This window comes from Phasianus colchicus, chromosome Z (genome assembly GCF_987193195.1).
Source record: "Phasianus colchicus chromosome Z, bPhaCol1.hap1.1, whole genome shotgun sequence".
NCBI lineage: Eukaryota > Metazoa > Chordata > Aves > Galliformes > Phasianidae > Phasianus > Phasianus colchicus.
In genome coordinates this window covers 73,566,438-73,578,516 of record NC_143476.1, presented here as the reverse complement: position 1 = coordinate 73,578,516, position 12,079 = coordinate 73,566,438, and the positions used below count along the sequence as shown (strand labels likewise).

The 12,079-nt window shown below is 38.6% G+C and overlaps 1 protein-coding gene across 4 annotated transcripts in view; it reads right to left on the bottom strand.

Annotated features, from left to right (window-relative positions):
* The window catches only part of PDE4D (phosphodiesterase 4D), a 390,407-nt gene that overhangs the window by 102,231 nt on the left and 276,097 nt on the right, over positions 1-12,079 (bottom strand). For all 4 annotated transcript variants that reach the window (XM_090132456.1, XM_031605459.2, XM_090132458.1 and 1 more), the window contains exons 3-4: positions 1,439-1,475; positions 456-529 (exon numbers count right to left, since the gene is read on the bottom strand). In XM_090132456.1, coding sequence (XP_089988582.1) covers positions 456-529; positions 1,439-1,475 — 111 coding nt within the window. The remainder of the gene's footprint in view (positions 1-455; positions 530-1,438; positions 1,476-12,079) is intronic.

The following is a 12,079-nucleotide window of genomic DNA, read 5'->3' as shown; positions in this document are numbered from 1 at the left end:
TGACATTGTACCAGAATTGAAGACCATATTTATAATATGTCATTTATAATCATGAACTATTGTGGATATGTAAGATGTCTTTATCTTGGATGACTTCTAGATCCAGATCATGCAATCAGTGTAACTATCTGCTCACTTTGGTTCATTTGCACAACTCAGACTCATTGCCTGAATTATCATCTCTGAATTATCCTTGACATATGACTTACTGAAAATTGTAGAAATTGCATAAATAAAAATTACTGCATGTTTATGCAAGGACACCAGTGCAAGAACAGATAGCAAGCAAGAGGGCTTCTGTCTCAGCTATCAAGTATAAGCAGTTTCAAAAGATAATAAAATGATAAGAAGTTTTACACAAGCCATAAAAAATCTGTAACATCTAATTGTTATTCTTAGCTCATATTTTAAAAATGCCACTACTAAAAGTTCAGTGGCCAAAACTTGATACTTACTTGCTGGGTGCCCTATCTTGTAAATTGGTTAATGCAGCAAAGTTATTCCGTACAGTACGCAGGCTGGCCAGCACCTGGAACAGACAAAATGGCTTCAGTCTAAATTTCTGCACAGGCGAGCCTGAATTAGCTCCACTCCACTATGCTGAAAGGAAAAGAAAGGACAATGCAAAATACCTGTGAAAGATTTCCAGGGTTGGTTTGACCAAAGTCTTTGACTATTACCTAACAATAACATGTCTGTAATAAAAGGCCAATAGTTTTGTGTTTTTTTTCTCTAATAAGCAATTCGTTATTTGTTTAAAGACAGACTTAGTTGAAGAGAAGGAAAGTTTTTCACAGAACGCTACTTAGTTCTCTAAAATGACCATAAAAGCATTTGTGTTTGGATGATAATAGTCCATTCAAGCCTAATACTTCATACATAAGAAATGATTACAGATTTTTCCATTTGCAGTTCAGCCCCCACAAACCTCAAATGACAAAGAGAATGAAATTGTTTAGACAGGCAAAGAAAATAAAAGTGGCTCCCTTAAGGAGCCTGATTCATTTGGGTACTTAGTATAGAAGGCACATTAGGAGGAAGGTATTATTAGAGCAGGGGAAAAATGTGTGCAGGCCCAAAACTACAGGATTTGCACACTGTGAAAGACAATATAAATGGAGTACTTGCTTTCTGGACTTCTTTTAATGAAAGACAGCAGCTAGAGGAGGTAGCAGAGAAATGTCTTAATATAAATGGTATAGACATTCTCTGCTAAAGAAGGTTGAATAAATGTAACAAATTTTGCTGTGTTAACAACAGGACATGAGCGTGTAAGTATAGATAATGTAGTGAAATCTTTATAGGTTTTTGTTCAGAGAGCTGGGTTTTTTCTTTTTTTAAGCAAACAAATCTTATATAATATTAACAGTGGAGAAGAACTGGTTTGGCCTTCTTGGGTTGCACGATCATATGAGGAATAAGGCAAAATTGTGCCTACCTGAGCAAATGGTGTCACAATCAAGTCATCTCCATGTCTGAAAAAATAAGCAGAGTTCTAAGTTAGATATTAGTGAAAACTATCTCCCTGCTACTGCTTTAATAGAAAGAAAATTAAGTTTTACAGTGCATTGTGGGTATTTCCAGGTTTACTGTTCAACAGTTACTCACTGATGCTGCTTCACAGATTGTTTTGAAAAGCGAATACCAAATCACTCATTGTCCAGTCATTCAATATATATGGTATAGCTGATGAACCAGCCAATTTCTACACAGGACTGCATGGAACAGACCTGAAGAGGTTTTATCCCAAAGGACAAACCTGAAAATACTGAAAGAGATTACATTAAAGCTTACTAGCACGTTTGTGAGCACTGGCCAGGCAAGTAACTGCAGATGACTGGGCAGTGCATCACAGACTAATAAAAACCTAGTAAAACTTTTGAATTGACTCACACTGGTATAGTTACAGGGGAGTGTAACCAAGAGTGTGCTGTTACTGTGCCAGCCTCACCCACATCACACTGGCTGACGTAGGGCATGGTGTTGGGATGACGCGTGGCCACGGAGAGGCAGGAAAAGAAGGGTTTCCTCGCTTCTTCTTCACTGAAATGCTTGCACTGAGAGTTTGGCTTATGCTGTGAAGTATTTTCCCTCACTTTATGCATAAAATATTAAAGTTACACACAAAGTACCATGTGCTGTCATGTCTTAGTCTAAGGGAACACTGATAAAACCAAAGGAAGAGACTGACTGGAGTCTTAAGCATGCATTAACTGTCCACTTTCATCCAAACTGTGAGGAACAAGGAAAACTTGGTATTTTCAGAATATTGAAATCAATATTCAGATTGATTTTCATTCAATCTACTATATCTATTAGATTTCAGCAATCAAGGTAAAAAAAAAAAATTAAAAAAAAAATCAAAGATAAAATCTAATATAACTTCATATAACTTCATATTTAATTCTTTTGTATTTTCCATACAGTGAATTTATCACAAAACGTTGTAAACTGTATTTGGACCTGAAATCTTTCAACAGAAATTACCATTGTTTTGATACTGTCTTCATGTTATTCACGCATAAAGTATGAGAAACTACTGTCAGATTTTCAAATCAAAGTCTATGGTATTTTGTAGTGTTTTCAATACCCAATCAAAACTGTGAAGGTTTATTAAACCCAGCTAGTCATTAATTCCCTTGTTAAAGTACTGGGCTGATTTATCTTGTTTATAATAACCAGTTGAATTTGGTTTCATGAGATAAAGTCTCAGAATTACTTCCATGGTGCCTTGTTTCTTCCTCTTCTACCTGCTTTCCAGTCAAACTAGAACTGTTTTCAGCTTAGCTCAACCATTCCTGCACAGAAAACAATTCAGTGAAGCATCCTGACAGCAATGATTTCCTCAGGCATCCAGGAAGGAAAATACCCTTTCACAATAATCGCATTAGCTGTGGAACATACTTTTTTTCTGCATTCCTGGTAAAGCAGAGAACTAGGGAAATTGATGACTGTAATGTAAAAGTTAAGGTTGGCATCTATAGCATTTAATTCAGCTTTCTAAGGCAATGGGAACACCTTACCTCTTCCTTTCTGATCCTAACTGATCAAATAAAAATATGTTTTTTCTTACAGTCAGGCTGATGTGGTCTTAGCAGGTACATATCCACAGCAAAAGTGTATGTCACACTCTTTGATAATAATCTATGAAAGAAAACTCGAATTTCTTAACAGTATTGCTCAATGCATTACATAGCTAGACAATGGAAGAGCAAGTCATAGAGAAATCGTACAGCAAAGGCTTTGAGAGAATATAAGCAAAGTGCATATTTTCTTTTTCTCTCATTCTCCACTTAAATAGTCATCAGATGAACATATAAACTATCTCACTCCCATAAAATTTTTGCTCTTTTCTTCAAATTATGTGAAACAGTATTATCTGCTGTGTGAAAGCTGGTCTGGTAAAACTGTAAAAATTGAATGCTCCTTCGTTTCACTATCTCTTGTACGCTGCATTACTGGAAGTAATTTCATTGTTCTTCTTCCCATTCAATGATCCTGTTTGCCACCTCTTGAAAATACCATCACTCCGTTGCTGTAATTTTTGAATTTTAATCTCCTTAAGCTTTTTCTGGACTGCATTTCACTGGAGAATATTCATGAAATAGTGTGACTTGTTATTGTTAAAAGAGATATTATTAAATATTAACTTAATGCACTGAAACCAATCCAGGATTTCATTTTCCTATTTAAAATATCCCTTCTGTCAAGAGTAACAACTACAGAAATTGTCACTACTTGGTAGAATTGTAATATTGGAAGTACATATATGGGTTGTATCAAGAGTAGCATGACCAGCAGGTTGAGGGAAGCAATTCTGCCCTTTTATTCTGCTCTCGTGAGTACTGTGTCTAGGTCTGGAGCCCCCAATACAGGAAGGACATGGGATTGTTGGAGTGGGTACAGAGGAGGGCCATGAAGATGATCAGAAGGCTGGAGCACGTCTCATGAGCACAGACTGAGAGAGCTGGGGATTTTCAGCCTGGAGAAGAGAAGGCTCTGAGTAAACCTTACAGTGGCCAACCAGTACCTGATGGGGGCCTACAGGAAAGCTGGGAGGGACATCTTATGAGGACGTATAGTGAGAGGATGAGGGGAAATGGCTTTCAACTGGAAGAGGGTAGATTAAACTAGACATTAGGAAGAAACTTGTTACTGTGAGGGTGGTGAGACACGGGGACAGGTTGCCCAGCAAATGTGAATGCTCCCTCCCTGGACTTGTTCAAGGACAGGCTAGATACGGCTTTGACCAATCTGGTCTAGAGGGAGGTGTCCCTACCTATAGCAGGGTGTTGGAACTACATGATCTTAAAGGTCCTTCCAACCCAGACCATTCTGTGATTCTATGATTCTATGATATCCACAGTTTCCATAACTTAGTTTAGCATGTGCCAGATAAATTTGGAAGGAAAAGCAGTTTCATAGTGTGTTGAGTAATCTCTAATCCACACTGGGTCAGGAAATCTGGAAAAGGTGAGAGTGATCAAATAGGGAGCAGAATTGTCTAAACTGGCTGTGTTATTTTTTCATATAGAAGAGCAAAAGCATATGATTTAAGAAAGGTGCTATTGATCCACAGTGTACTCCAGTGTAGTAAAACACTGTGATTTATGAGTTTCCTGCCGTTTTCTTTTCTGATGATACGGAAGCTGATTGATGATTCTGTTTGGACTCTGTACAGGATAGTGCCACACATCTTTATACAGAAGCATTAAGAGGAGTATAAAGCCTATGCAATGTATCATAAGCTTCTAAATAAAGACAGAGCTGTTAATCTTTAAGGGTATAAGAAATTATTCACATCTCAGTTAAGTCAGTTAACTAGAATGCCTGGCATACTCATTCATACATTCATTTTTCAAAGGAAAGACAAACTTGAAAATAGATTTTAACACAGATCAAAAATTTTAAGTTATCAAATTTGCTACAATCAACAAAAGCTGTTAAAAAATGTAACAGTCTATATGAGAAGAACAAGTGTTACATACAACACAAGCCAAATTACCAATGGTATACCAAGTATTATAAAAAAGCATTGCAAGCTATTTGCCACCTTAAAGTGATGAAGCTTGACCTTCTGCAGTGTTGTTGGTTTTTCATTCCTAACCTCTCCTATGGTACACACTTGAACTCTCCCCATGTAACTTACAGTGGTCTCTGTTCTGAAGAAGAGATAAAAGTGCCATGCCAAGTCAGACGCGTATATTTAGCTAGCTGTTGACAAATGCAAAGAACACAATTTCTGCCTTCCTCTCCTCAAGACTGGCATTAATTTCTTTCTTCTACTCGAATTACAGGACATTAATTAGCTTTGCCTTTTCTAAAGTGGACCTTCAGAGTTACACGCATGAACGGACAGAGAAACAGGAAGGAAGATGAAATCAGGGACAGGCTGGGTGACTGCAAAACCTTTATTTCTTAATTAAGTTGAGATAATTTAATTTAATCATCTAATAAAAGGAGTTGCTAAAGAGACATTCTGCAGATCTGCTAGGATCCAGTTAAAAAAAAGGGTGTATTTACGTGGTTGGAAAATAGTCAAGATACCCATTAAGGGGATATGTGTCTCAGACCTTAGACACCACTAGAAATGTGGCTTGCACTTGCCAGCGTGGAGCTTGTAGGAAGGGTCCTGAATAAAATTTATCCTTGTAAATGATAATAATAAACTCAAGTTATGACTTTCAGGCAGATGTGAACACCAAGTGAGTCATCTGAAGGCCACAAAAGTAAGACTTAAATAGGGTAAATAAAAGCACAGTCTAAACAAAGAGGGAGAAATGGACAAAATATATTTATACTAGCTTGACACCTTTACACGGACAAGGTACAGTCAAAATGACAGAAGCTCCCAGAAGCAGGCAATAGATGCAGCACTTAACACAGCAGTCTTTGGCACTGCTTTGAACTTCACGACCACCTGGTGACAAGGTTCAAAGCCAGGAGGATGCCTGGCAAACCTTCCAAAGATCTTGTGTGCCTACTGCTTTTAGGCAACGACAAAGAAAGCAGAGACACAGTGGTGTGGGCGAAAGGAAGTTCTGGCAGCTTAAAGTGAGTGTAATTAGCTGCCCTTGATCTAGAGTGCCTGGATCCTTTCCTGTAGCAGCTCCCTGATTAGGAAGGGTCAAGCATCCTTCAGCTGTTGCCTGGGAGAGGTCTGTGTAAGAGCTGATCCCAGAGCTGAGCCCACAGAGCAGCCAACAATGCAGCAATTTGCAGAGAGGACCCATGGTTGAATGTGGACTGTTTTGACAGTCTTGAATATGGTGATGATGCACTACAGACGCATTAGATCAGCAGATGCTGTAAGACATACCTTTACAAAGCTGGAAGGTTTGGTGCAGCAGAACTTCATATGTTAGATGCTACCTCCAGCCTCTGGCTGCTGAGAGTGCTGGGGCCTCTCTGAGGCCAGGAGAGAGAGACTCTATCCTGCAGAAAGTGGTGGCTGTGCTGGCTAGGGGAAGACTTAAAACAGGAAGTGGGTAGGCTGTATTGTATAAGAGAAGATGGAAGTGAGACAGAAAGGATATTCATATTCACTGAGATGCAGCTTGTAGAGCCTCTGATTCCAGCTGCAGGAGAGAAGCTATCCAGTACTGAGGCAATCATGACCTTAAAAGAAGGGAAGGATGAAAGCTAGTGACTTCCAAGAGGAAGGTTAGCCTAAGTTAATACAAACTAGGTTCCCCACCCTCGTTGTTGAAGAGGAACACAAAAGCATCCAGGCAGAATTGATGAGATACTGTAATGTGTGGCTCCCTGGTGCAGGGAACAGAGGCACCCATCTGTCAGCCTGATTTGTCAGCTAGAGAAGTTCACGTCTGCCAGAGGCCTGTATCTAGGGATAATGTGGAGGTGCTGCTAAATGTTGTCTAGCCCTTTGATTACTATCCCCTCTTCTTCACATGGATACAAATGGTACTGTTAACAGTAAACCTACACAGTTTCCAAACTGACTCTAGAGATACGGGGGCGGTAGACGAGGGCCCAGGAGCCCAGGTGGTGTTCTCTTTCTGGTGAGGTTGAAGGTGCAAGTAAGAGAATACTGAAATTATACAGTATTGTATATTGTACAGTATATAGTATATTGTACTGAAATACAAGTCAAAAATTATTTGCAGAACTGCTGCTGGTGACAGGGTTCTGGGTTTTAAGACTGTGAGACAAGGTTTGTAGAACCCCACCTTCAAGGCAGAGATGGCATCCAATGCTTTCAGCAGGGCAAAAATACTTCTGCCAATAGCATGTCTGATCTCATAAGGGAGTCCTTAAATTTGAAAAATAGGAGATGGAGAGGGTAACCAGCAAAACCAGCAGCCCTCCAAAGCAAGGCTAAACAAAGGGCATGGTGTGATATGAGAGGGAGAGAGTATATTTTTTGCCTCCTTTGGGGACTTTATTCATATCTTTGTTTCTGTTCTCCTTTAGTCCATTTATTTTTTCCTTCGTTATGCCTTTTTTCAGCCTTCTTTTTGGCCTTCACTGAGCCTTTTTTTTTCACCTCATTTTTTTCCATCTTTCTGAGATAGACTTTGGTAAGGTCCTTGACACTGTCTCCCTAAGTTTCTCATAGACAGGCTGGTGAAGTATGGACTGGATAGGTAGGCAGCAAGTTGGACAAGGTGACATGCTGAATAGCCAAGCCCAGAGGCTTGTGAATAGTGGCACAAAGTTTAGTTGGATGCCAGTAAGTAGTAGTGTACCTCAAGGATCAATACTGGATCCAGATATATTCAACTTCTTCACTAATGATTTGGATGATGGAGTAGAATATACTCTCAGTAAGTCTGTAGATGACACAAAAATGGGAAGAGTGACTGATACACTGGGGAGACATGCTGCTATCCAGAGGGACTTGGACAGGCTCAAAAGCTGGGTTGAAAGGAGCCTCAGAAAGTTTAGCAAGGCAAAGCACAAAGTCCTGAAGCTGAGGAAGAACATGATCAGGAACCAGTACATAAAGGGAGATACCGACCTGGAAAGCAGCTCTGCAAAAAAGGACCCAAGGGTTCAGGTGAACCTCAAGTTGAACATAAGTCAGCAAATGCCCTTGCCTTAAGGAAGGGTAATGGTATTGCCAGCAGGTCAAGGGAGGTGATCTTTCACCTCTCCTTAGCATTCATAAAGCTACATCTGGAGGTGCACAGCATCCAGTTCAGGGGTCCCTATTAACCAAGAGGCATGGGCATAGTTCAGAGAGTCGACTGCACAGTGATGAAGGGATTTCAGCATCTGTCATATTAAGTAAAAGATCTGGGACTGTTCAGTCTAGCACAGAGAAAGGTTATAGGGGATCTTATCAATGTACAGAGGATAATACCTGGCTCTTTTTGCTGGTGTCCAGTGCCAGGATAAGAGGCAATGGGTACAAACTGGAACACAAGATCCATCTGAACAACAGGAAACACCCACTTTCCGCACATGTAATTGAGATCTACACAGAGACATTTTATCATCTCCTTCCTCGGAGATCTTCAAAAGTCCCTGGACACGGTCAGGGCAACCTGCTCTAAGTAGCCCTGCTTGAGCAGAGGGATTGGATCAGATGACTTTCCGAGGTCCCTTCTAATCTAAATCTAAACAGTTCTGTGAATCCTTGAATAAAATTACTGGTTAACCTTCATATAATTTATATAATGTGAATTATGAGATTAGTGGAAAAGAACCTTGACATGGCATCATTTTAAAACGTGATCATATTGGTTTGCCACACTCCATTTGAAAGAAAAACTCAGTTATCTCCCCAAGATAAGTACTGGCTGAAAATTCTGGTTGTTCTTTAAAGCCAACTAGCATCATCTACCTTGGATTCTCTGGCGATAGAGTTGGAACTATTTGAAAAAACAGTCGCTAACAGCCTTTGAAAAGCTGTAGTGGACATTGGCTTTCTGGCATCCCTACATCAAAGAGATAAGGTTTTTGTCACATCGTGACAAGAATCAACTCAGTTTTCATAAAATTGCATTTTGGCATATATATATTTTTTAATATACAAATATATCAGATATAAAGTCAAGGGAAAATCCATGCTGTTTACACATAAAATATAGAATATGAAGATTACAGTTTGAAGAAATAGGAAGAAAACCACAGTCCCTGAGAACTTCCCTACCCCAGCCAAAACAAAGACAGTTTATAGTAGTTTTCCTTGGATTATCAGAAACCTAAGCAATTTCAAGCTTAAGAGAATACACCGAAGGAAAAACCATCTTTCACTCAAAAATACTGCAGATATGGGTGTTAACAAATATCCTGATAATATTCAGGAGCAAAAATTAAGTTACTCCTCTGTGACATGCTGAGAAAGAAAATACTTGGCTATATTATGATTAGAGATGCAAAAGGCAGCTCAGAACAAATGTAGGTCATAATATGTGGCTAATAAGCACCAAGATATGTCATGTACTACTTGGCCTGGAACTTTCCACATAGAATGAATATTTTCTATATGAAGGTACTAAAATGGCTTTAATTTTTCATGACACCTTTTTATCAGCTCAGTTCCTGAACATAGATCTTACTAGGCTTGAAAGAATCCTTTGAATAAATGAAGTCTGCTCTTTTGCGGTTACCAGTGTTAGGTTACTCAATTTACAATCCTACTTCCAGCATTAGAAACAATGAACTATTCCTATCTCATCCTTAAGTCTGTAATGGATATGATTCTGTTTTTCCAAGTCTCGAGAGAACTCCTCATCTTGTGTGCTAATGCAATTGAGTTGGAAATAAGGTGATTTTAAATTAGGAACTTGAGATGTAATCCAGGCATTAACAGGAAGAATTATCTAGTTAACTGTATGTTTTTCAGCATCACATCATAGCGTTTATGCTTTTGAGAAGACTAGGAATAAAGAACTTTGCTAGGTAATGAATGCAGCTAAGTAGGTCTCGGTGATGGTGATCAGAACCAAGACCCATTTTATCCAGAGGCCGTCTCATTCAAATATTTCCCGTTCAGTAAGCTTAAATTTTATTCTAAAGGGACTGCAGTCATACAAGTGACTTGAGTAATCTATCCAAGGAAAGACTTTTGTTATAAATACAGCATGCCATCACGAAAAAGATACTGGCATGATATGTAAGATACGAAAATTTGGGACAACTCAAGAAATCATCTGTATCATCTTTAAGTGTTCAAGGTCATGTAGAATGAATGGAGCTATGGACAATCTCATCTAAAGAAGTATACCCCCAAAATGCAGAGTGGGTTGGACTAGATGATCTTAGACTCCTTACAACCCAAATCATTCTGTGTTTCTAATATTCATGTTGTCCCAAACAGCCATTAAGCCTGAATGCTTTAATCCTACCATAATCCAACAGAAGTATGATGGGCAACTCTGAGCAGATAGCTTGCTCTAAGTCTAGCAGAACTATTCAATGCTAAATAAAATAAATGACAGTGTGTTTCGCTGGTATTGATACAGGCTTCCTTCTAAAATTAGAAGGCAATCTGCCTGGGTACCACTGAGGCAATGGAAAGGGAAAATATGTTACCACAGTGCAGAAGCTTGCTTTTTGCTTTGAAGAAGGAAATGGATTAACCCAGAAGGGTTCAATACTTTGAACAACAAAAAAGCTGAAACCATTTGGAAGAGTCCAGGTCAATTCAGCCATGCCATTGTTGGACTGATCATGAAACAGAAATCATCAGTTAGCTCATCACCATTAGCAAAGCTGCAAATAAATGAATGTCACAGTGACTAAAGAATAGGTTTGTTTTCTGCTCAGGTCAGAGAAAATTAATGAATGGGTGTGCTCGTATGACTGGAAGCAATCAAGTTAGTGTATCTTAATGAGTTATTATTAATCATTTTTTAATTGCATTACCTGACACACGTAAGCTCTTAGCTTGTTGCAAACAAAAATAAAATGTATTACCTTGAATTAAGCAGCACTTTGTTACTACTCCCTGTTCCATATGTTTAAGTGATTAGAACTGATAAAATCATTTCATTTCTGAAGAAAATAGTACATGATTTTCCATGGGAATTCCCACTGATGCAGACTGAAAGACTTCCCTCTAAAATAAGTAAAAGCAGAGCTTCTAGGAACAGCGCTTATTCAAGGTAACTTCCCAGCCTGAGGGAGCTGTGCTGTGCTTGCCAGCCACAAAAAGATTTTGTCAGCTTCGAGGTTTAGAAAATGGAGTCCCTTAAACAAATACAAAGGCTCCTACATTCATGTACTTATATTTCAGAAAAAAACAAACCAAAACAAAACAAAAAAAAACAAAACCCATGCAATAGTTTTTTCCTTCATGAAAAACATCAAGATCTTAAGAAAAACAAAGCAAAAGACATCAGAATTCCAGATTTTCTAATTTCAGAGATCAAACTACATGGTTAACACAACATGAGCATCACTGCAAGCATACAGGGAGCTGTGTGTGCCTTAGGGATGAAATATGAACTAATGATCTGGGTTGTGAAAGAAATTCAGCCCATGCATGAGATGGAGAAGTGGTTTAAGAGGCTTCCTCAAAAATACTGAAATCCTTCTTTATAAAGAGCCTTTTCTCCATGCTGCTGCCATCCTTCAGTGTTGCAAGTAGGTTTGTGTACACATCCCATCCATTGTAGCAGTACATCTGTGCAGCAAGCAATGAGATGAACACTGCTACGATTTAGCTGAAATCTGAGCCAAGAATTGTTTTTTGTATCATGATTCTAATAACAGCCATCTTTGACTGAAGATGTTTAGCAATTCAGATAGCTTTGTTTAGTGCAGGAGCAGTAAGCAATGTGCCATGTTGTTTCAAACATCCAGTATTTCCAAAGTTTTTGTAGTGTAAGTGATGTATTTTATAGCTAGGAGTTCTATTTGGATGAGATTCCAGTGTTCAGGAATTCAGGCATAAACCCAATAATGAATCTGTTTTGTGTGAATACTCAATAGAATCAAATTTCATTTCATCAACAAAAATAAAAATCCTATGCAACAAGTACATAAAGGCATATTAGAACATCTGAGAATCTACTATATAAAAATGGATATCAAAAGATGCTTTTTCAATGCAAAAATATTCTGGTTTTGCGTACAACATAATCAATACCCTAATCTAGTTCAAACT